The sequence below is a fragment of the Theropithecus gelada genome, chromosome 6, assembly GCF_003255815.1.
Source record: "Theropithecus gelada isolate Dixy chromosome 6, Tgel_1.0, whole genome shotgun sequence".
NCBI lineage: Eukaryota > Metazoa > Chordata > Mammalia > Primates > Cercopithecidae > Theropithecus > Theropithecus gelada.
In genome coordinates, this window is record NC_037673.1 from 134,705,164 (window position 1) to 134,729,944 (window position 24,781).

The 24,781-nt window shown below is 46.3% G+C and overlaps 2 protein-coding genes across 7 annotated transcripts in view; one reads left to right on the plus strand and one right to left on the minus strand.

The window, feature by feature from the left end:
* The window catches only part of CDC25C (cell division cycle 25C), a 57,241-nt gene extending 36,280 nt beyond the window's left edge, over positions 1 to 20,961 (minus strand). Inside the window, exons 1-6 of one of the 2 annotated variants that reach the window (XM_025386963.1) lie at positions 20,437 to 20,961; positions 13,582 to 13,809; positions 11,866 to 11,960; positions 10,792 to 10,837; positions 8,294 to 8,327; positions 8,094 to 8,183 (exon numbers count right to left, since the gene is read on the minus strand). In XM_025386963.1, coding sequence (XP_025242748.1) covers positions 8,094 to 8,183; positions 8,294 to 8,327; positions 10,792 to 10,837; positions 11,866 to 11,960; positions 13,582 to 13,775 — 459 coding nt within the window. In that variant the 5' untranslated portion in view covers positions 13,776 to 13,809; positions 20,437 to 20,961. Of the gene's footprint in view, positions 1 to 8,093; positions 8,184 to 8,293; positions 8,328 to 10,791; positions 10,838 to 11,865; positions 11,961 to 13,581; positions 13,810 to 20,436 lie in introns of those variants that run through there. The other variant, XM_025386964.1, reaches the window with a different exon arrangement.
* FAM53C (family with sequence similarity 53 member C) overlaps positions 19,637 to 24,781 on the plus strand; it is a 13,174-nt gene continuing 8,029 nt past the window's right edge. For 3 of the 5 annotated variants that reach the window (XM_025386966.1, XM_025386968.1, XM_025386970.1), the window contains exons 1-3: positions 20,082 to 20,788; positions 23,661 to 23,890; positions 24,285 to 24,342. In XM_025386966.1, the coding sequence (XP_025242751.1) occupies positions 23,813 to 23,890; positions 24,285 to 24,342 (136 nt within the window). In that variant the 5' untranslated portion in view covers positions 20,082 to 20,788; positions 23,661 to 23,812. Of the gene's footprint in view, positions 20,789 to 23,660; positions 23,891 to 24,284; positions 24,343 to 24,781 lie in introns of all 5 variants that reach the window. The other 2 variants (XM_025386967.1, XM_025386969.1) reach the window with 2 other exon arrangements.

Genomic DNA, 24,781 nt, shown 5'->3' on the forward strand with positions numbered 1-24,781 from the left:
AAAAAAAAAAAAAAAAAAAAAAAAAAAAAAAAAGAAATAACAAGTGTTTGTGCATTGCTGGTGGGAATGTAAAAGGGTGCACAGGCACTCTATGGATACTAGCATGCTAGTTCCTCAAAAAATTAAACGTAGAATCATCATATAATCAAGCAATTCTACTTATGAATATATACCCAAAAGAATTAAAAACAGGGGCCAGGCGCGGCAGCTCACACTTGTAATCCCAGTACTTTGGGATTACAAGCCGAGGCGGGCAGATTATGAGGTCAGGAGTTCAAGAGCAGCCTGGCCAACATGTTGAAACCCCATCTCTACTAAAAATACAAAAATTAGCCGGGTATGGTAGCACGTGCTTGTAATCCCAGCTACTTGGGAGGCTGAGGCAGGAGAATTGCTTGAACTGGGGAGATGGAAGTTGCAGTGAGCTGAGATTGCGCCACTGCACTCCAGCCTGGGCGACAGGGCAAAGACTCCGTCTTGGAAAAAAATAAATAAAATAAAATAAAAGCAAGGACTCAAGCAGATGTTTGTATACCTATGTTCATAGCAGCATTATTCACAATGACCAAAAGGTTGGAAACAACTCAAAATGTCCATCAACAGATGAATGGATAAGCAAAATATGATATACATACAAAAGAAATGAAATTCTTTTTTTTTTTTTTTTTTTGAGACGGAGTCTCGCTCTGTTGCCCAGGCTGGAGTGCAGTGGCCGGATCTCAGCTCACTGCAAGCTCCGCCTCCAAGGTTCCCGCCATTCTCCTGCCTCAGCCTCCTGAGCAGCTGGGACTACAGGCACCCGCCACCTCGCCCGGCTAGCTTTTTGTATTTTTTTAGTAGAGACGGTGTTTCACCGTGTTAGCCAGGATGGTCTCGATCTCCTGACCTCGTGATCCGCCCGTCTCGGCCTCCCAAAGTGCTGGGATTACAGGCTTGAGCCACTGCGCCCAGCCAAGAAATGAAATTCTAATACATGCTATGACATAGATGAACTTTGAAGACATTATGCTAAATGGAAATATAGGCTGGACGCAGTGGCTCACACCTATAACTCCAGCACTATGGGAGGCTGAAGCAGATGGATCTCCTGAACCCAGGAATTTGAGACCAGCCTGGGCAACATGGCAAAACCCTGTCTCTACAAAATATACAAAAAAATTAGGTCGAGGTGGGCAGATCACATGAAGCCAGGAGTTTAAGACCAGCCTGGCCAACATGGTGAAACTCCGTCTCTGCCAAAAATACAAAAAAATTCACCAGGCATGGTAGCACATGCCTGTAATCCCAGCTACTAGGGAGGGTAAAGCACAAGAATCGCTTGAACCTGGGAGACAAAGGTTGCAGTGAGCCAAGATTGCACCACTGCACTCCAGCCTGGGTGACAGTGAAACTCTATGTCAAAAAAAAAAAAAAAAAAAAAAAAAAATTAGCCAGGCGTAGTGGCACACATTTGCAGTCCCAGCTACTTGGTAGACTGAGGTGGGAGAATCATCAGAGCCCGGGAGTTTGAGGCTACAGTGAGCTATGATTGTGCCACTGCACTCCAGCAGAGGTGACAGAGTGAGACCTCACACACACACACACACACACACAAAAGGACAAAATATTATATTATTCTACTCATATGAGGTATCTAGAATAGTCAAATTCACTGAGACAGAAAATAGAGGTTATCAATGGCTGGGCAGAAACAGGGACGGAGAGTTATCACTTAAGGGTATACAGCTTCTGTTTTGAATAATGAAAAAATTCTGGAAATGAGTTCTGGTGATAGTCTCACATTATTAATATACTTACTGTCACTAGACTGCACAGTCAAAAATAGTTAAAATTGTAAATATTATGCACATTTTACTGCAATTAAAAAAAAATCGGCCGGGCGCGGTGGCTCAAGCCTGTAATCCCAGCACTTTGGGAGGCCGAGACGGGCGGATCACGAGGTCAGGAGATCGAGACCATCCTGGCTAACACCATGAAACCCCGTTTCTACTAAAAAAATACAAAAAACTAGCCGGGCGAGGTGGCGGGCGCCTGTAGTCCCAGCTACTCGGGAGGCTGAGGCGGGAGAATGGCGTAAACCCGGGAGGCGGAGCTTGCAGTGAGCTGAGATCTGGCCACTGCACTCCAGCCTGGGCGACAGAGGGAGACTCCGTCTCAAAAAAAAAAAAAAAAAAAAAAAAAAAAAAAAAAAAAAATCACACACAAGACTATCCAATAATTGAATATACTCCAGGTCTTCCCTCCATCCTAGAAACCAAAAACCTAAATAAAACACGATCAACTTAGTGCCCGGGCATGGATCACGAGGTCAGGAGATCAAGACCATCCTGGCCAACATGGTGAAACCCCATCTCTACTAAAATATGAAAAATTAGCCTTGTGTGGTGGTGCACGCCGGTAGTCCCAGCTACTTGGGAGGCTGAGGCAGCGGAATTGCTTGAACCCAGAAGGTGGAGGTTGCAGTGAGCTGAGATCGCACCACTGCACTCCAGCCTGGTGACACAGCAAGACTGTGTCTCAAAAAAAAAAAAAAAAAAAAAAAAAGATCAGCTTTATCTTCGTAGGAAAGAATATGTTAAAATAGCTTTCCCTCAGGGTTGAGATTAGAAATAAGAATCCAAATCTCTGGAGTCCATGGTCTACGAAAGGCAAGTGAATGCCTGGGTAAGTTAAGACCCCAGTATTATAAGTGCACAAAAGACACTAGAGAAAATACGCGTGGATCATAATCCCATGAAATCACTACTAATTATTATTATTATTGTTTTATTTTATTTTTTGAGATGGAGTCTCGCTCTTGTCCCCCAGGCTGGAGTGCAGTGGCGCGATCTCAGCTGACTGCAAGCTCTGCCTCCCGGGTTCACACCATTCTCCTGCTTCAGCCTCCCGAGTAGCTGGGGCTACAGGCACTGGCCACCACGCCCAGCTAATTTTTTTGTATTTTTAGTAGAGACAGGGTTTCACCGTGTTAGCCAGGATGGTCTCGATCTCCTGACCTCGTGATCCACCCACCTCAGCCTCCCAAAGTGCTGGGATTACAGGCGTGAGCCACTGCACCCGGCCCCAGCTAATTTTCGTATTTTTTTTTTCGGTAGAGATGGAGTTTCACCATGTTGCCCAGGCTGGTCTGGAACTCCTGACCTCAAGTGATCAGCCTGCCTCAGCCTCCCAAAGTGCTGGGATTACAGGTGTGGGCCACTGCACCCGGCCACTCTAATTATTTTTATTTTATTTATTTATTTATTTTACTTTTTTTTTTTTGAGACAGTCTCTTTGTCACCTGTCCAATCACTGCACTGAAGTGCAGTGGTGTGATCTCAGCTCATTGCAATCTCCACCTCCCAGGTTCAAGCCATTCTTGTTTCTCAGCCAGGCGCCACCATGCCTGGCTAATTTTTGTATTTTTAGTAGAGACAGGGTTTCGTCATGTTGGCCAGGCTGGTCTCAAACTCCTGGCCTCAGATGATCTACCCATCTCAGCCACCCAAAGTGGTGGGATTACAGGCATGAACCACCATGCGTGGACTGCTAATTATTTTTAATATAAAATGATTTTACCATGTATGTATCTATGTGTGTATTATTTATTTGAGACTGAGTCTCCATCTCAGCTGACTGCAGCCTCAGACTCCTGTGCTCAAGCAATCCTCCCAATTATAACTCACTGAAGCCTCAGACTCTTGGGCTGAGGCTATCCTCCTGCCTTGGCCTCCAGAGTACCTGAGACTACAGGCATGCACCACCAAGTCCCAGCCTTTTTTGGGGGAGAATGGGGGTGGGGTAGAGATGTAGTCTTGCTGTGTTCCCCAGTTAGGGAACTCAAACTCCTGGACTCAAGCAATCCTCTCGCCTCGGCCTCCCAGAGTGCTGGGATTACAGGGATGAGCCACAACATCTGGCCTAATTAGCATTTTCCCCCACCCTAGACTGCTCAGCAGAAAGTAATTTTTTAAAAAATTCCATGAGAAGGCCAGGCGTGGTGGCTCATGCCTATAATCCCAGCACTTTGGGAGGCCGAGGTGGGTAGATCACAAGGTCAGGAGTTCGAACCAGCCTGGCCAATACGGTGAAACCCCGTCTTTACTAAAAATACAAAAATTAGCTGGGCGTGGTGGCGCGCACCTGTAGTCCCAGCAGCTCAGGAGGCTGAGGCAGGAGAATCACTTGAACCTGGGAGGTGGGGGTTGCAGTGAGCAGAGATTGTCCCACTGCACTCCAGCCTGGACGACAGAGCAAGACTCCATCTCAAAAAAAAAAAAAAAAATTCCATGAGAAGGCTGGGCGGGCTGGGCGGGGTGGCTCACACCTGTAATCCTAGCACTTTGGGAGGCTGAGGCAAGTGGATTGCCTGAGCTCAGAAATTCAAGACCAGCCTGGGCAAGATGGTGAAACCCATCTCTACTAAAATATAAAAAATTAGCTGGGCATGGCAGCGTGTGCCTGTAGTTCCAGCTATTCGGGAGGCTGAGGCAGGAGAATTGCTTGAACCAGGGAGGCGGAGGTTGCAGTGAGCTGAGATCACACCACTGCACTCCAGTCTGGGCGACAGAGTGAGACTCTGTCTCAAAATAAATAAATTAATTAATTAATTCTATGAGATATGGATTGCTAATGAAAATGTAAATTCTTATAACTTTTTAAGAAAAAAATTGGAGAAAGTATCAAAACCTTAAGGCTTGAGCCCAGGAGTTTGAGATTTGCCTAGGCAACACAGTGAGATCCCTATTTCTAGGGAGAGGAGAAAACAAAAAAGAAAGAAAGAAAAAAAACTTTAAAAATATTGATACTGTCGGGGGCGGTGGCTCACGCCTGTAATCCCAGCACTTTGGGAGGCAGAGGCAGGCGGATTACAAGGTCAGGAGATTGAGACCATCATGGTCAACATGGTGAAACCCTGTCTCTACTAAAAATACAAAAATTAGGTGGATGTGGTGGCATGTACCTATAATCCCAGCTACTTAGGAGGCTCAGGCAAGAGAGTCACTTGAACCTGGGAGGCAGATATTGCAGTAAGCTGAGATCACACCACTGCACTCTAGCCTTGTAACAGAGCAAGAATCAATCTTAAAAAATAAAATAAAATAAAATAAAATAAAAACTTTATGTCACACTGACAAGATGAGCAGATTAAAAATTTATACCTAAGACAGATGCAGTGGCTCACTCACACCTGCAATCCCAGCACTTTGGGAGGCTAAGGCAAGCAGACTGCTTGACATCAGGAGTTCGAAGACCAGCTTGGCCAACGTGGTGAAACCTCATCTCTACTAAAAATACAAAAATTAGCTGGGTATGGTGGCACACACCTGCAGTCCCAGCTACTTGGGACCCTGAGGCAGGAGAATTGCCTGAACTTGGGAGGCGGAGGTTGTAGTGAGCCGACATTTTACCACTGCACTCCAGCCTGGGCAACAGACAGAGACTTCATCTCAAAAAAAAAAAAAAAAAAATTATGTGTGTATATATATATATATATATATATATATATATATATACTTTCAATCCAGCACTGAAGAGAAAAATCCGAAATGCAGTCAAATATATTTACGCTTGAGAACTTTGAGAACTTACATTATAGCATTATTTGTAAAAGGAAAATTTGGATACCACTAAGTATCTAACAATATGGAAGTCCTTTTATAAATTAGGGTCCATTTATTAGAGAAAAGCATCCAGAGCCAGGCACAGATCCGTGTGCCTGTAGTCCTAGCTACCCAGTAGGCCAAAGTGGTAAGATTGCTTGAGCCCAAGAGTTCGAGTCTAGCCTAGGCAACATAGCAAGACCTTGTGTTTAAAAACATAAAAATAAAAAAGCAATCTTTAAAGAATAAAGTAGAAGAAAAAAAGAAGCTTGGCCAGGCACGGTGGCTCACACCTGTAATCCCAGCACTTTAGGAGGCTGAGGTGGGTGGATCACCTGAGGTCACGAGTTCGGAACCAGCCTGGCTAACGTGGCGAAACCCCGTCTCTACTAAAAATACAAAAATTAGCCAGGCACGGTAGTGGGCACCTATGATCCCAGCTACTTGGGAGGCTGAGGCAGGAGAATCACTTGAACCTGGGAGGCAGAAGGTTGCAGTGAGCCAAGATCGCGCCATTATACTCCAGCTTGGGCAACAGAGCAAGACTCCATCTCACAAAAAAAAAAAAAAAAAAAGCCCAAGTCATATTTTTTCCTCCTTAAACTTAAACAAGAAGATCATAGGACATATTGTTCCTCTCTTTTCCTGCTCAAACTTTATTTCTCCAACCCCCTTTTTCTCACCTAAATTTGGCTTGATGATGCCAGTTTAGAAAAATTCAAAGGTTCATAAATCCAGAGCTGCCATCCTATAGCCTATAACACTTCAACTGATCCTTAATAATGATGTTCAATGACTTACCAGCAGAGAAAGAGGAGACACATAAGGTTCCCCTGGTCTCTTTTGAAACCTCAGGTTCCTGGGTACCTGACACTCCAAGGGCTTCAAAGTGCCATTTTCCTGAATAAGAAAAACTGCATTAGTTGGGGAAGAGAAGTGTCAGCTGGCCCTGATAAAAACATTTCATCTGATGAAGCCATGAATAACCCTTACAAAACACATTTCATGTAATCAAAGTTGACTCTATATCCTGACGCTATATAACCTTGCATTTGAAGATGCAAATTATGATGTGGATTTGATATAAGGCATGCAGATTTGCTTTGGAAGATACTAATTTTTGGTCACAAGTAAAAGGAATGGGGTAGGGATAGGGAGCCTGCCTGGGGAGGGGATAGTGAGATTTTAAAAAGTGATTATTGGCCGGGCATGATGGCTCACACCTGTAACCTCAGTACTTTGGGAGGCTAAGGTGGGTAGATCATCACAGGTCAGGAGTTCAAGGCCAGCCTGGCCAATTTGGTGACACATTGTCACTACTAAAAATACAAAAATTAACCAGGTGTGGTGGCACATGCTTATAATCCCAGCTATTCAGGAGGCTGAGGCAGGAAAATCGCTTGAACCCAGGAGGCAGAGGTTGCAGTGAGCCGAGATTGCACCATTGCACTCCACCCTGGGGTACAACAGCAACTCTCTCTCACAAAAAAAAAAAAGTGATTATAGGCCAGGCAGTGGCTCACACCTGTAATCTCAGCCTTTTGAGAGGCCGAGGCGGGCGGATCACTTGAGGTCAGGAGACCTGCTTGGCCAATAAGGCAAAACCTCGTCTCTACTAAAAATACAAAAATTAGCCGGGCCGTGGTGGCATGTGCCTACAGTCCCAGCTATTTGGCAGGTTGAGGCACAAGAATCGCTTGAACCTAGGAGGCAGAGGTTGTAATGAGCCGAGATCGTGCCACTGCACTCCAGCCTGGGCGATAGAGCGAGACTCAGTTTCAAAAATAAATGAATAAAAAGTGATTATAAATGGAGATTAAAAGGACAGTATTAAATCAAGAAAAAACTGATTAGAACAGCCAAAAACATGAGTCTATCTTAAGTCAATGTAAGAAAAGAACAGCAGCTATCTTTTATGGGTAATGATCTGGGGAAATGGATGGGAGGCAGGGAAGAAAAAAAGATGTCTAGAAAAGAGGATTAGTTGAAGGGATTAGATACAGAATTATCTTAGTGATTAGGTGGTTCTGAAGAGGCTAGTTTTAACTTGGAACGAAGGATGACCTAAGGTTTAGATAAAAAGTACCATGGCTTCCTCGAAATAAGGGCTTAAAAGCCAGACTAAGGGGGAAATAAGAAATTAATAAATCTACACTTGCATGTAAAGTGGTGGAAAAAAAAATCTGTGAACAAGTTATGCAAGTTAACCCTACAAACAAAACTCCTAAATCCCTTACACTACAGTAAGGATAATTTTTATCCTCAAAATGATCAACTGAACATGAGAAATGATGACCTACTGTGGAGAACTTGGAGCTGGGTGTCTGTCCTAGGGCCAAACTTTAATAAGAAAAAACAAAAACAAACAATTTTTCTCCCCTATAGTAATACAGTTTTGCTTGTCTAGCATACGAGGTATAAACAGTTCTACGTCTCACTATGATAACAACAAGTTTCTTCACTCAAAAAAATAAAACTGCCAATATATCTAGGTTTCCATTAAACACTCACATTTTCTTTATTTGCAGATAAGCTACACATTGCATCTCTCTTTCTATGGCCACGGTCCAAACCATTCGGAGTGCTACAGAGAAGCTGTGCCTAAAAAAGAGTTTGCTGAAAACGTCCCGCATCAAGTCACAGGTGCAATGGAAACCCTCTGCCTCCCACCTGAAAAGCAAACCCAAACCCAAAAAAGAGAGGCTACTCACTGGGCTACATTTCATTAGGTGCTGGTGATAATTCCTGCAGATTAAAACAAACTGCCTGTCAGGTTAGCCCCAAATACTGTTTGATTATTCTTCAGTGGATTTGGTGCATCCCAACATTTTTAAAATTTCATTCTAGGAGCCCTATTCCCAGTTGATATGTCTCTTCCAACAACAATACATAGGGTATTCTCTGTGGTAAATATGAAGACTCAAGTGATATCTTGGGGATAAGACCCTCATTTTGCCTGTATAACCATATAAATAAACATGTACCAAAGATGAACGAGTTTTATACAATTTACTAATTTTCCAGCACAGTGTATTGGGGCTATTTTTTTTTTTTTTTTTTTTTTTTTGAGACAGTCTGGTTCTGTCACCCAGGCTGGAGTGCAGTGGCAGGATATCGGCTCACTGCAAGCGCCGCCTCCCAGGTTCACGCCATTCTCCTGCCTCAGCCTCCTGAGTAGCTGGGACTACAGGCGCCCGCCTCCAAGCCCAGCTAATTTTTTGTATTTTTAGTAGAGACGGGGTTTCACCATGTTAGCCAGGATGGTCTCAATCTCCTGACCTTGTGATCCGCCCGCCTCAGCCTCCCAAAGTGCTGGGATTACAGGCGTGAGCCACCGTGCCGGCCAGGGCTAATTTTTTAAAAAAATTTAATTTCTGGCCGGGCGGGGTGGCTCACGCCTGTAATCCCAGCACTTTGGGAGGCTGAGGCGGGCGGATCACCTGAGGTTGGGAGTTCCCGACCAGCCTGACCAACACAGAGAAACCCGTCTCTCCACTGAAAATACAAAATTAGCTGGGCGTGGTGGCGCATACCTGTAATCTCAGCTACTCTGGGGCCTGAGGCAGGAGAATCTCTTGAATCCGGGAGGGGGAGGTTGTGGTGAACCGAGATCGCGCCACTGCACTCAAGCCTGGGCAACAAGAGCAAAACTCCGTCTGGAAGAAAAAAAAAAAAAAAAAAGCCCGGCGTGGGGGCTCATGCTTGTAATCCCAGCACTTTGGGAGGCCGAGGCGGGCAGATCACGAGGTCAAGAGATCGAGACAATCCTGACCAACATGGTGAAACCCCGTCTCTATTAAAAATACAAAAATTAGCTGGGCGTCGTGGCGTGTGCCTGTAGTCCCAGCTACTCGGGAGGCTGAAGCGAGAGAATCGCTTGAACCTGGGCGGCGGAGGTTGCAGTGAGCTGAGATCAGGCCACTGCACTCCATTCTGGCAACAGAGTGAGACTCCATCTCCAAAAAAAAAAACAAAACAAACAAACAAACAAAAAACATATCTATATATAAATTTCTATCCTCCCTCTGTGGATTTCATTATCTATCTGGGTTAGAGCATTTAAAGCAATTCAGGCCGGGCCAGGTGACTCCCATCTGTAATCCCAGCACTTTGGGAGGCCGAGGGGGTTGCTGATCACTTGAGGTCAGGAGTTCAAGAGCAGCCTGGCCAACATGGTGAAGCCTCATCTCTACTAAAAATACAAACATTAGCCAGGCATGGTGGTGGACGCCTGTAATCCCAGCTACTCAGGAAGCTGAGGCAGGAGAATCGCTTAAATCGCTTGAACCCAGGGAGGCAGAGGTTGCAGTGAGTCAAGATGGCGCCACTGCACTCAATCCTTGGCAACAGAGCCAGACTCCATCTCAAAAATAAAAATAAATACATAAATAAAATGCTTGGTATGTGTTAGATACACAGGTTATTTAATCCTTACAATAGCTACTTTATGACAAGTGCTATTATTGTCTCCATGTTACAAATAAAAAAAATTAAGGTCTAATGAAGTTAAAAAAAACTTGCCAGAGTCACAACTGGTGAATGAAGTAGTAAGCCAGGAATCCAGACACTGATTCCAGAGCCTACACTCTGTACTTTCTTTTTTCTTTTCAACACGCAGTCTCGCTCTGTCGCCCAGGCTGGAGGGCAGTGGTGTGGTCTCTGCTCACTGCAACCTCCGCCTCCCGGGCTCAAGCAATTCTCCTACCTCAACCTCCCAAGTAGCTGCGATTACAGGCATGTGCCACCCCACCCGGCTAATTTTTGTATTTTTAATAGAGATGGGGTTTCTGCATGATGGGCAGGCTGGTCTTGAACTCCTGACCTCAACTGATCCGCCTGCCTTGGCCTACCAAAGTGCTGGGATTACTACAGATGTAAGCCACCGCGCCTGGCCACTCTGTACTTTGAATTACTAAGATACAGCACTTTCCACATTCAAATAAAAGCCTGTATAAGTGTAGTATACCATTTTCCTTCATTTCCTTATAGATACTTCTGATTATGACAGTTAAAATGAATAGCCTTCATTTTCACAACACTATTTAGATCTGGAAACCTTAGAAACTGTTCAAGGTAAGGAACTAGGCCTCAAAGCCCACTTATACCCAATATGAAAGGTTTTGCACTCTGCAGAGTCCACACAGGATAAAATCTCTATGACCAGTGCTAAAAAGCTTTTGCATGGGGTTCATTTAGCAACAGAACTTACATCCCAGCTAAATGCACTTCCTGAAGTCCTGAAGAATCCAGGTGACCTGCAATCAAATATAAAAAATCAGTAAAAGGAGTTATTTTTGTCCATGCATCCTGTTTTTCCTTCAGATTTTCTTCATTACCAGTAAGCCATATTAATTTCAAGGACTGAGCTTTTGAATACAAAGCCTCTCGATTGATACCCATTTCATAGTACAAGGTACAATTTCACAGAAACTTAAGGTTTTATATGTGTCACTAAAAGAAGTAGTGCTGGGAAACACTGCACTTTGCTACCTACGGAGTTGTTTTTTTTTTTTTTTTTTTTTTATGAGTAGAAAAGAAAAGTTATCACTCAGAAAATCTGAAATTAGAATTCTGGAAGGTTAACTTATGAAACATTCCTTTTGGAATATTTTATATAAAACATATAAGAATTAATTGACAATGTATTTCTTTTTCTTTGAGACGCAGTCTCGCTCTGTCGCCAGGCGGGAGTGCATTGGTGCTATCTCAGCTCACTGCAAACTCCGCCTCCCGGGTTCAACCGATTCTCCTGCCTCAGCCTCCCGAATGGCTGGGACTACAGGCACGCGCCACCACGCCAGCTAATTTTTGTATTTTTAGTAGAGATGGGGTTTCACCATGTTGGCCAGGATGGTCTCGATCTCTTGACCTCGTGATCTGCCCACCTTGGCCTCCCAAAGTGCCAGGATTACAGACATGAGCCACTGCACCTGGCCAACATATTTCTTTACGCTGGTTTCTTTGCCTCTGCTGAGATTAGACTAAGGCACAAAACTTCTCATATCCTAATGACTATACTTTCATTCCCACCGTTAATCAGTCAACAAAATATGTTCCTACTTGTCTAACATTTTCAAATGCAAAGTAGCTCCTATTAGTGTTATTATCTTTCTCTTCCCATTGGCTTAATCATTCTCAAAAATTCTCTAGTTACCCACAAAATGCCATCTCTCTAGGCAGACTCTTTTTATACTTTCACCACCTTCTGTCTCTATCCTACTTCCCTGTTTTCTCCCTTAAAAGTTATTCTTCCCTTCAAGGCCTTTATATCCCTTCTCCCTACCAGTTTCATCAAGGTCTGCAGAAGTGGTAAGCTGAGTGGCAGTTATCTCCCCACTGCTAAGATTCGAAAGATCGAGGCAACGTTTTGGGGTTCCTCTGTTGAGACATAATGGTACATCGAAATTTCCATTAGATTGTTATATCCTTAAAAGTCAAAGATCATGTCATCTTCTTCTTTTTTTTTGCAATAGAGTCTTGCTCTGTCTCCCCGGCTCGAGTACAGTGGCACGATCTTGGCTCACTGCAACCTCCGCCTCCCGGGTTCAAGCGATTCTCCTGCCTCAGCCTCCCAAATAGCTGGGATCACAGGCGCCTGCCACCACGCCCAGCTATTTGTAGTAGAGATGGGGCTTCACCATGTCAGCCAGGCTGGTCTTGAACTCCTAACCTCAGGTGATCCGCCCACCTCGGCCTCCCAAAGTGCTGGGATTACAGGTGTGAGCCACAGCGCCCGGCCAATCCTCTTCATCTGAAACACCCCTTAATGACTATCAGATTATCTGAACAGTGTCCAAATAAATCTAATTGCTTTTTGGAAATATCTCAGACTGGGCTGAGAAAAGTCTCCCACTACCATAATCTGTACCTCACTTTCTCCTTACCAACATATGAAACAGATAATTTTTTTTTTTTTGAGGTCCAGAGTTTATTGGCCAAGGAGGATCTTGACTCCACATTCCCTGTCCTGAGCACCATGAACACAGGCTTGATTTCTCCCCGGAGTCCCTAGTTTTTCTCAGGTACTACTTCTCTTCGTTTGCTAGTTGAGACATGGTATGATCAGAATTCAAAGTACAACTGCAATAACGTTAATATTAATACTAATAAAGTGACCGACTCGTAATGCAGCAGTTTTCAAAGACTTTTGCCAGATATCACATCATTTGATTCTCACAAGATCCTAGTAAGATAGGAAGAGATTATTATTTCTTTTCTGTCTTTTCTTTTTGAGATAGAGTCTCACTCTGTTTCCCAAGCTGAAGTGCAGTGAGGCGATCTTGGCTAACTGCAGCCTCCAGCTCCCGGGCTCAAGCAATCCTCCCACCTCAGCCTCCTGAGTAGCTGGGACTATAGGCGCACATCACCACGCTCAGCTAATTTTTAATATTTCTTGTAGAGACGGGGTCTTGCCATGTTGCCCAGGCTGGTCTTGAACTCCTGGACTCAGGCGATCCACCCTCCTTAGCCTCCCAAAGTGCGGAGATTACAGGTATGAGCCAACTCGCCTAGCTGGTATTATAATTTCTTGTCACAGAAAAGAACTCAAAAGGGGCCGGGCGCGGTGGCTCAAGCCTGTAATCCCAGCACTTTGGGAGGCCGAGGCGGGCGGATCACAAGGTCAGGAGATCGAGACCATCCTGGCTAACACCGTGAAACCCCGTCTCTACTAAAAAAATACAAAAAACTAGCCAGGCGTGGTGGTGGGCGCCTGTAGTCCCAGCTACTTGGGAGGCTGACGCAGGAGAATGGCGTGAACCCGGGGGGCGGAGCTTGCAGTGAGCCGAGATTGCGCCACTGCACTCCAGCCTGGGGCACAGAGCAAGACTCCGTCTCAAAAAAAAAAAAAAAAGAACTCAAAAGGGTTACACAGTCAAGGGCAGAGCTGAGACTTAAACCCTGACCTTTGAGCCAGGATAACTGAAAACAAACCAACAAACAAACCCAACTGTTTGGAAATAGCAAAGGCAATAAAGTGTAAAAATAAAAGTATATTTACCCAGACAAAACGCTTAGGTTTGTAGAATCACCAATAAATTTGCCCACTGGAGTGCTAGGGACATCTGGACAGACAGTAAAGGAAGTGTCTCTCTCCAGGAGCAGGTTTAACATTTTCCTTTGATTAGACCTAAAACTGGGTCCTGAGCCAGAGCTTCCTTCCTCTCTTGTGGATGAGAAGAGTTCCGTAGACATGGTCTTCCAATTCTCACCAGGAGAAAAACAAAACCTAGCCAGGAGGAAAACGTCATCTATATCGGTACCTCACAGTTCCCTCAGCTTTCCCAAACTCCTCCACCCTTTCCAGCCAGGCGGATCAGCATTGGAAGAGGGGCATTCCCGAAGGGTGATTCACACACAGCCTGGCTCCAGGTTAGAACCTGAATTCACCGACGAGAGGCAACCTTAGGACCTTAAAGATGGAATGAAGAGAGGATTTTGACTTGTTCCACGCCACACAGCTCGAGACTCCTGACCAGAAAGAACCCAGGTCGTAACTCGCGACAGTGCCCATTCGGCCCTCCCAATCTCTGTTTGTGTGGGCCGACTGGACCCTAAGGGGACAATGGGGTCTCCGTGATTCCGTGGCGGAGACGGCTGCGGACTTACCTCAAGCCTGGAGTCTGAGGCTTGCCTACAAGAGGAGGGAAAGTGAATAGGGATCGGACACAGGCGAAGACTCGAGCAGAATGAAAGAAAATCTGGGGGAAAGGAGGCAGTTAACCAGACTGCAACTCTGCCTCCCGACTGGGTAGGCCAACGTCGGACTCAGCGTCTTCCCCGCGCAGGAGGCCAAAGTTATGGCCTGCGAGCAAGAATATCAACAGCCGCAAGCGTTGACCATTCAAACCTTCCGCCCGCCCAGTAACTTATCCCCGCTCGCCTCTAAACTGCGTCAGCCAATCTCCGTGCGCGCGCCTAGACCCTCACGGCCTATCGTTGGGCTGGCACATTACCCGGCGTGTGCTTGCTCTGGAAGTGGTAAGACTTGCCCCGCCCCATAGCCAGAGCAGGATAGTGATTGGCCCACCAGCGTTAGGCAGGCTGCGGGGTAAGCTCCGCCTCACGGGGAGCCTGCCGTATCATTGGCTCTCCCTCTCACCAATCGCCACACCCTTTCTGTTTTCTTCTTTCCCTCAGCCCCACGAACCCCGGGAGATTTAAATCGCACCTTACTAGTGATGACCATTCGCTAGGATAATACTAGGAGAGATTCTTTTGGGTGGAGGGTGTTGTAAGCGTTTCATTTTCCTTGCTTCTTTCTCGTGCCGTTTTCGCGGACGTTTTCTTCTGAGTTTTGCTGGCCTTCCACGGGAGATGGAGCGTTTGCTGCTGGTGTGGCAGGTATTGGGGGAGACAGGTGTGTGTGTTTATGCTGAGAGGCATTAGCCCCTTCCAAGAGCTTTCTTTGGCGTTTCTTTTAGTGTGCAGCATCTCAGAGACGCTAGTTTACGTGGGTAAAAAGAAATTCCGTTGCAGGGAAAGTGGAGGAATTAAATTATCTTGGTATAATCCTTATCACAATCCAGAGGACCTCAAAGATTGGTTATTCATGGAAATTTGAACATTGACGAGGTGATATTTAGAAATTACTGGCCGGGCGCGGTGGCTCACACCTGTAATCCCAGCACTTTGGGAGGCCGAGGTGGGTGGATTACATGAGGTCAGGGGTTGAAAACCAGCCTGGCCAACATGATGAAACCCCCGTCTCTACTAAAAATACAAAAATTAGCTGGGTGTGGTGGCACACACCTGTAATCCCAGCTACTTGGGAGGCTGAGGCATGATTAATTGCTTGAACCCGGGAGACGGTGGTTGCGCCACTGCACTCCAGCCTGGGCATTAGAGTGAAACAAAAAGACATTCCTAATGTTAGGGATTTGCTTTTAAATAATCCTGTGCTGGGGGAGGGTATTGATGATACAAGATTGACCCTGAGTGTTGAGTGATAGGGGGCAGGAAGGTCCATCATATCTGTGCATCTCAACGTTTAATTTGCACACTAACCACCTGAGGACCTGTTAAATGCAGATTCTGATTTGGGAGGTCTGGGTTGTGGTTGCGGCCGGAGATTCTGCCCGTCTAATAAGCCCCCAGCTGATGGTGAGGTAGCTGGTCATAGGAACATACTTTGAGCGGTAAGTTATTACCCCATACTCCTTACTTCAGTGTATATTTGAAAATTTCCATAATAAAAATGTTCAAAATAACCTTGGAAGCTCTTTAACATGCAGGCTCCAGAAACGATAATTCAATAGGTCTAAAGTGGGGTCATTATCAAGGCCCCCAGGTGCTACCCATGCAGACAGCTTACAGATCAAGCTTTGAGAAACCAAAGTCAAAATGCAACTTGTGTCTGATGTCAGGATTTTGGTGGTGGTAGTGGCTGAGAGGCACAGTGTAGCCAGCTGGTTTTTATCCTAATACCCTTTGCATCTGTAGAAACTGCTTCCCCAGAAAGGAGATGTGTGAGGAGTCTTGGTCCTCTAGGATACAGACAGTGAGTGTGGGAGTTAGCACAGAGCCTTGCTATGCCAGGTGAGTTTGAAAATCAGGCTGGGGGCCGGGCGCGGTGGCTCAAGCCTGTAATCCCAGCACTTTGGGAGGCCGAGACGGGCGGATCACGAGGTCAGGAGATCGAGACCATCCTGGCTAACATGGTGAAACCCCGTCTCTACTAAAAAAATACAAAAAACTAGCCGGGCGCGGTGGCGGGCGCCTGTAGTCCCAGCTACTCGGAAGGCTGAGGCAGGAGAATGGCGTGAACCCGGGAGGCGGAGCTTGCAGTGAGCAGAGATCCGGCCACTGCACTCCAGCCCGGGCGGCAGAGCGAGACTCCGTCTCAAAAAAAAAAAAAAGAAAATCAGGCTGGGGATTAAGGGAGTGTGGGATGAGTTGTTATCTGCTTTGACGACTACAGTATAATCACACTTTGTGGGAAACTGTATACTTCCCTGCAGGTGGGAAGTAGAGACAGACAAAGTTATTCTCCAGTGGTGGCAAAAGCAGATAGATTATGGCAAGTGCACACCTGGCTACCAGTGCTTTCTGCACCAGGTCCTCAAGTAAGTGCAGTTGTGGGTGGTCACAACAAAGATGTCAACCAAGTAGCTTTAGTTCAATGTCAGGTAATAGAAATATACTAGAATCTGAGCACTCTGACAAAGTTGCAGCATTCCTAAAACAAATTCTGTAAAAATCTAGCCCAAAAATAAGTTTCTGAGACTTTTCTCAAATAGAAGTTATATACCTAGTCCTTAAGAGTGTTTTTTTTTTTTGGGGGGGGGTTGTTTTTGTTTTTGTTTTTTTTTTTGAGACAGAGTCTCACTCTCTCCCAGGCTGGAGTACAGTGGCGTGGTCTTGGCCCACTGCAACCTCTGCCTCCGGGGTTCAAGCGATTCTCCTGCCTCAGCCTCCCAAATAGCTGGGACTACAGGTGCCCACCACCACGCCCAGCTGATTTTTGTATTTTTAGTTGAGACGGGGTTTCACCATGTTGGCCAGGCTCGTCTCAAACTCCTGACCTCAGGTAATCCACCCGCCTCGGCCTCGCAGAGTGCTGGGGTTATAGGCGTAAGCCACCATGCCTGGCCAACAAAACTCTTAAAAGCTCTACTTTTCCTAATGAAATTGTTTTCCTACCAAACATTTTTACTATCTCCTCATGATTCCAGCTGGCTTAGCTAATTGCAACATACTTAGCTAATTACATGTAAGTTTACATGCATGCATACAAACTGTGAAATGGTAGAATTATTTTAAAGGGAAGTCAAATATTGTCTTTTATATCTTGATTTCTGAGGGTGTTGGAATATATCTAAGTTATCCTTCCCAGAAGAAAGAATATTAGGGAGGTGGGAAGTTTGGTGTTTAATCTGATTTGAAGATTTACTTTTTCTGTTGGATTGAGGGCATTGATCCTATGTCATCCTTGGGGAATCCCTATCTAGGCTCCTGATTCACTGTGATAAGCAGTGAGCTGTGTTCCTTCACCTTGACCTCAGTCTGACCCATACTTGTGGCCAGGGCACTGCGGCAGCCTGGGCTTCACCCTGAAACACCAAACAAGAACGGGAGGTTCAGCCATTACTCCTGGGATGCCCAGATCAGGCAGTGGAGAAGAGCCCTACATTCCTGGGACCCTCCCCGCCAGCATCTGCAGGGCAGAAGGGCTAAGGGATGTGTTTTCTATTCCTGGTTCTTTTTATGACTGGTAGGCTTAGCCCTACTTCTCCCCACTTTGCAGAGGTTTAGCTTTCACTGGGTGAAAAGGGAAGGTCTGAATCGAGTGCATGTTCCTCCCACTTGGCTGTTCCTTCCTAGGCAGGGAATGGAGAGTCTCTTAGAGCCAATGGATTCCACTCCTTTTGATGACCTCCTGAATCACTGGCTCCAGGCCCTGGAACCTTCAGAATATGGATGGAGAGTATCCTTTACTGAAACCCACTGAAGCAGGGTTACAGATGGGGTTTGGCCCATGAGGGCACAATTAAGATGCGGTTCAAAGCAGTGGCTCAAGAACAAAAGAATAAAAAGGGGGCAGCAGGGAAAAAGAGCAGGACATGAGTAAAAAAATCCTTGGGAACTAAAAGTAGAATAAGGAGATTTAATTATGGGTAGGACTGTTAGGCTGCACTGGGAGGCAACATAGATGATTTCGTAGATGATGAAAGGGGATGTAACCTTCCTTTGAAATGAGGCCTGAAACTTGACTTGCAGGGTTTTTTGTTGTTGTTGTTTTTGTTTTGTTTTGGGTCTCAGTTTCTTTCAATGTTTTGCAAATGAGCCAATGCCTACTTTTAACTCAACCGTTTAACTAGTAAGCTTGGTTAATAATAAAAAGGGGAACAGCTTAGTGGTGAAAAGCAAGGGCTTTTAGACTACTTTTTGATAGTACCTTTGCCTACCATGTGGGCAGTCACTTAACCTCTTGGGCTGTTTCATTTGTCAAAAAGAAGGTTTTGTTTCATTTGATGATTGTAAGAAAAAATGAGAATATATATCAAAGTATGTAGTCCAAGTGTGGTGGTTCACACCTGGAATCCCAGCACTTTGTTTTTTGTTTGTTTGTTTTTGAGATAGAGTCTCATTCTGTTGCCCAGGCTGGGGTGCAGTGGCACAATCTCGGCTCACTGCAATCTCTGCCTCCCTGGTTCAAGCGATTCTCCTGCCTCAGCCTCCTGAGTAGCTGGGATTACAGGTGGGCGCCACAATGCCCAGCTAATTTTTGTATTTTTTAGTAGAGATGGGGTTTCACCGTGTTGGCCAGGCTGGTCTCGAATACCTGACCTCAGGTGATCCGCCTGCCTCAGCCTCCCAAAGTGCTAGGATTACAGGTGTGAGACACCATGCCAATCCCAGCACTTTGTGAGGCCAAGGTGGGAAGACTGAGGCCAGGCGTTTGAGACTACCCTGGGCAACATAGCAAGACGCCTCTCTCTACAAAAATAGAAATAAATATGCTGGACATGGTGGCACACTCCTGTAGTTCTAGCTACTCAGGAGACTGAGATGGGAAGGATTGCTTGAGCCCAGAAGTTCAAGGCTGCAGTGAGCTATGATCGCTCACTGCACTCCAGCCTGAGCAACAGCAAAACACCCTTTCTAAAAAAAAAAAAAAAAAGCATGGTGTCTGGCACATAAGAGCAATTCTTGGAAACCATGTGTCCCGTACTTCATGGCCCCTGACTCTGCTCCTTTTGCCAAGGGGAAATAGGCAGTGCAAGGTAAATCTCTCCACCCCTGTTTTCTCAGTTAGTACTGTACCTCACTTTTCTTTTTCAGTTTGCAGACTTGGTGACTCCTGCCTCCTCCCCTCCCTGGCTCAGTGAGGAAGATCCCTGCCACTGGCTCTACTTTCCAGCTGATCACAGCTATTTACCTGTCCCAGTCTTGAGTAAGGCACAAAATATTTACAGAAAACAGACGTCTTTCAGAGGACTTGCTGCTAAGTGTAATAGTGATGATTACTTGCATACTGCTACTTTCCAACCAATTAAAAAAAAGAAATAGAAAACTTTGTATTACAAAGAAATCACAACACGAACGCAGTTTAAAGCCTCTCCTTTATCCACTTTTTTGCTTGTCTCCCTAAACCATCTGTGATGCTAGCTGAGACTCGAATTTACATAAGAGCCAGAAACCATCAACCCAACCTCTTCACACACTAACGTCTACATTCGTCTCTTTAAAAAAGACTTAAACTTTGGCTCATGTGGGAGGTGGTGGTAGTGGTGGAGACTTAATAAAAGGTGGTTTCGTCTTCCTGAAGTGGAAATATAGCACCGTCAACATCTTTTCCCCATCTGGCTGTTTCCTCCTTCCCTTTCTGTTTAAGGAAAGTGTAACCACTGTACTTCTCCCCACCTCCCCGCACCTCCCCCAACAAACGCAAGCAACTGAACCGCCTATGATGTCATAATCACAATCCCATTACCTCATCCTGCTGAGGGGGGGCGGAGAGAGAGGAGAGGGAGTGAACAGCCCTGGGCTATCCTGAGCTTTACAAAGTGTTCTGGGTGAGTGCAAATTACAGAACCAAGTGGAAACGTCCCCGCAACCATTATAAGTTCTGGGTTTTTAAGGTTCAGGCCGATCCGGCAGCTGCAAGAGCGGCTCCTGGGACTCCGAGCAGGCCCTAATCGGCGCTTGGACCACACTTCCCAGCAGCCTTCACGCCGCGGACGGGTCCTTTGCTGGGGGAAGGGGGCTTCCTTCGAAGAGGTGGTCGTGGAGGGCGGGGCAGCCGAGCAGGTGAGGGGCACTGTGGCTAATTGCATGACGCTGGCCGAACCGAGTGGGAGGCTGCAGTTGGGCCGATGGAGGGAGGGAGGGCAGGGGCGATGCCTTTGTTTACCTTCTCCCGACATGGCCTCCCCCGCGGGTTTCAAGATGTACCTCCAACTGGGACCGTCCACTTTCTGCGATATTTTGGAGGGGGTGACTCGTTAGTGAGGCAACCACCCCCTTCCCTAAATCAAAGCGCCAGGCTCGTTCCCGACAGCGCTGTCCGAGAGAGACTTTGAGAGAGACACGACACGAAGCTGCCCTCTCCGTGGGTGGCTCGGGGGGATTCTGCGAGCCGGAGCTGTCCCACTACTCTCCTCAGGGACTCGTTGGTTCGCGCCAGCGCCTTTTAAGGACACCGTGGGGCGAACGGAGCGCTCAGAGCTGCTCCGGCCGCGGCCCTGGGAACTGGAGGAGCTGCGGTAGGTGGCGGAGGGCAGGTGGCGCTGGGGCCTCGGGGCGGGCACCTCAACTGTCCCTCCCTCCTTCCCTCTTTCCCCTCCCCCAGCCCGACCGCCCGCGCGGCCGGGCCTCGCAGGCCGCCTCCGCGGGGAGAGCACGGGACCCGGTGGGGGAGGGGGTGGCGAAGTGCTAAGTCCCAGACCCTCCCCATCCCTTGCGTCCTGAGTTCGCTTCCCGCGGCCAGATGATGGAACCTAGTGGGAAGAGGCGAACGACAGCCCCCCCGAGCGAGCCCTGGCGCCCCCCCGCTCCGGGGACCAGCGGACGCCCCATGCCCCACCCCGCGGGGACAGGCAGGGCAACAGAGGGAGAGGTTGAAGATTGGAGGGGCCTAGCCTTTTGCTTCTTCATGGGGGTGGGGGGAGGGGTGTTCCCCACTTGTCACCCCTTTCCCCAGCAGAACCATATGGAGGAAGAGCAGGCAGGTCTCCACCTACCTGTTCATGCACCTCCCTGCCTTCCTCATGTTTTCCTTCAGTCTCCCCAAGAGGTGTGGGGCCGGGACCTGGGGGGAAGGTCCCCAAGGGGTTTGTGACTCTCCTCCCTGTTGGCCTGACCTGATCCTACCTTGTCTAGGTTCAGCACAACCTCAGCATCCCTGAAACAGGAGTGTCAGGGGTTACTGCCATCCAATAGGAGATGGGGTGGGGGTCTGATCTTTATTTTTGGGGGCTGCTGGTGGAGGGAAAGCCTGAACTGAGAGTTAGGCCTGGTGGGGTTGCTGAGAGGGCCTAGCGGCCTGCTGCTCTCTGAAGGGCTGAGCCCCGTGCCAGTTGTTAAACTGAGAAGTTTTAACTTGTTTAGTGACTGTTCAGGGCTGTCTCTGCCCTTCAGATACACAAAATGGAAGGGGAAGGAAGGCGGCAAGAGAGGGCTTCTTACACTTTTTTCAATGCCTGCTTGAGAAAGAGGAGGCCCCTCGCGGAGCTGGTTTGCCTTCTTTTGTGTCCTGGTTTGATTCCTTATGGCTTCCGTTCTGTTCCCCCTCTCAGCCTGGCCTGTTTTAGGAAACTCAGGCTGAGAGTATCAGTTGCGTGGTGGTAGTTGCATTGTTCCAATTACCGCTGTGTGTGGCCACATCCCAACAATTAAAATGCAGAAAAACACAAATTCACTCTCTTGACTTGATCCTAGAGATGGCTGGGAGTTTGCTGTTTGTCCAAATGCCTCATGAAAAGCTAGAGAGTTTGCTTCACTCCCTGCTCCTCATAGCTGGTTAGCCTGAGGCCTGGGGTCTCGGGGGTAAAATCCTGCACTTAGGTTCCCTCTCTGGTTGATCTTTGAGGGCAGCAGAGTTAAGAAACCAGGAGCAGAAGTAATATAAGCTTTAGCTTCTCCCGTAAGAATATAGGGGAAGCAGCTGAAGAGAGCTCCCCGGAAGCTAGAATTTTGTTCAGGGTGGTAATAATTATGCATGAAAATGATAGTTAACTATAACGATGATTGACTTCTCTTGCACCTTTCTTCCAAAGAACTCCAAATACATACAGGTTTATCTCTTTGCTCTTCCTTATGGCCTCCTTCTGAGGTGTGAGTGGGGTAGAGATAATTTCCTCTTCTTTGTAGAGTGATCTGCCCCCAAGGTCACAGAAGGAACAGCCCTCTTGGGCTTTTCTTAGTGTACAGGTGAGGGAGGATGGTATTCAGCCAGAGAGATAGACCCTATTGCCTTCTTCATCTTATTGATTTCATTACTTCTGACATTCTGAGGCCTTGAAGATTCACAAACGGGAACAAGAAATGGTAGTCTATGTGGACTCCTGATTTTTATAGGCCAGATGGTACATTTTGTACATTTTAATATGTTATATTGTTCCTGTGACAGGTTAAGATTATTCTGCCCACTTTACATATGGGTAAACTGAGGCCAGCGAGTATTAAATGATTTGTCAAAACTCTTAGCAAATTGGACTAATAATTAGATTTCTTGATGATTTGTTCTCTTGACTAGCTAATGCTACACACATTCTCTGGTAAGCTGTCAGCTTGCTGGTCATTTCCGGGAATAGACAGAATAAAATCAAGACACTGGCTTAACCTCCCCTTTTCCCTTGAGCAAGGCCCCTCAGGTAATTGTGTGGGCTTGAAGCCTGTTCTCTGATACAGTTAGTTTGCTTCTATCAGAAGTTGACCATGAGAAAGAATCTTAGTGAACTGTATCCATGGACTTTGCATCAGATCAGGCTAAAAACTTAGTTGAATAAAGTCATGGAATTGTTTACAACGTCTGTAGAGTTGAAATGTATTGGAATTACCCTGATCATTTCCTTATCCTCTTCCCATTTGATAAGAAAACAAACACCATATCTATGGGAAAACAATAATACATCAAATGTTTAGGCTGTGGGAGGACATAAAATCCTATGTACTCAGGTCTGAAGCAGAAAGTCTTGCCTACAACCACTGTTCTTCCTTGTTCTCTTATTACTATTTCTGTAGTTTAGGAGAAGGGTACCTCTTTTCACTTCTGACTAGAAGATAAAATACTGGGCTGATCTCGAGGGAAATAATCATTTGGGCATCCCTGTCTCTCACGTGAGCAGCTGTTTTCTAAGTGCTGCTGGTATTCCAGTTAGAAACAACAGAGCATGAACCAGGTTAAGGGTAGCAAATAAGTTTCAACTTGATTGCCAACTCTATTTTATTTCATATCTGGACTGCCAGTTCATAATTTCTGAAGCTGTGTTTAGGCTTAGCTAGAAAGAGCTGTGATCAATTGATGTCTGCCAGAGGCCTGGCTTAGGGGTGCTGTGGTATGTGTGCCATGCATTTTCCATCTCTGGACCAGGTGCATCTCTAATATCACTTGGGGCTGGTCCCTCTAATTGGCAGACTCAGCAGGCATGACTGGAGAGGGAAGTCCCAATGGTGCTAGAATGGTGCTGCAGTGGCAGAAGACGGCTTACGAGTGAGGTCTGGAAGAACAACAGGGAAGACATCCATCATTTGCTCCAAAGTGTGCAAGTCAAATCCTGGGGAGAATCATGATAACCCTGATCACTGAGCAGCTACAGAAGCAGACTCTGGATGAGCTGAAATGCACACGCTTCAGCATCAGTCTGGTAAAAGACCAGTCTTCCTGCTTCTCCACGACCCCCTCCCCCTTTTTTCTGAGGCTGATTGTTGCTACTACTTTACTCTTGTCCTGTGCTGTATGAATCATGGTACTTAACCTGAAGAGCCCACTAATGGCTCAAAACCCAGCCCAAAAGGAAGGGGGCAGGGATTTTTCCACCTATAGAGAAGGGACAACAAAACTTGGGTGGAGAAGGGTTTGAGATGTTGGAAGATGTGGATTGTTTGACTTACTAACTTTGGGAAGACGAGAGGAAGAACACTTAATGTCCCTAACATCCCTATAGCTCATGAATTGCAGAGGAGAACTGAAGAGGGCTTCCTAGAAATCTGTCAGTGTGTCCTGAATCCAAATCATGATGGATATTCTCTCTTTCTTAGCCTTTGCCTGATCATGCAGACATCTCCAACTGTGGGAACCCTTTCCAGCTTGTGTCTGGTAAGGCATCGTGTGTGTTTGTGTATATGTGTATACCCATTCCTCTCTCCACACATTTCTATCATTGGTTTCCAGTGAACAGGGCTAGCAAGCCTACCTCTAGAACTTTCTTGCCAGGGTCAACTTCTGAGATTGGCAGTTGTCTTTCATGTTATAGCATGAAAGTTATCTGGTTGGTTTGCTCTTATTCTAGCTTTGTGGAGACTTGTATAACCTATTTTTTTGAATAGGTAATACATTCACATGGTTCAAAATTTAAAAAATAACAACAAAAAGGTTATGCTGAGAAAAGTGTTACTCTCCTGTTCCCTATCTACTCAGCTTCTACCACCTCCCTAAAAGTATAAGTTTCTTACACAGTATATGTGACTAGAATTTCTGTATATAAAAAGAAGCAAATGTGTATATTTCTTTCCTTTCTTTTTTTTTTTTTTTTTTT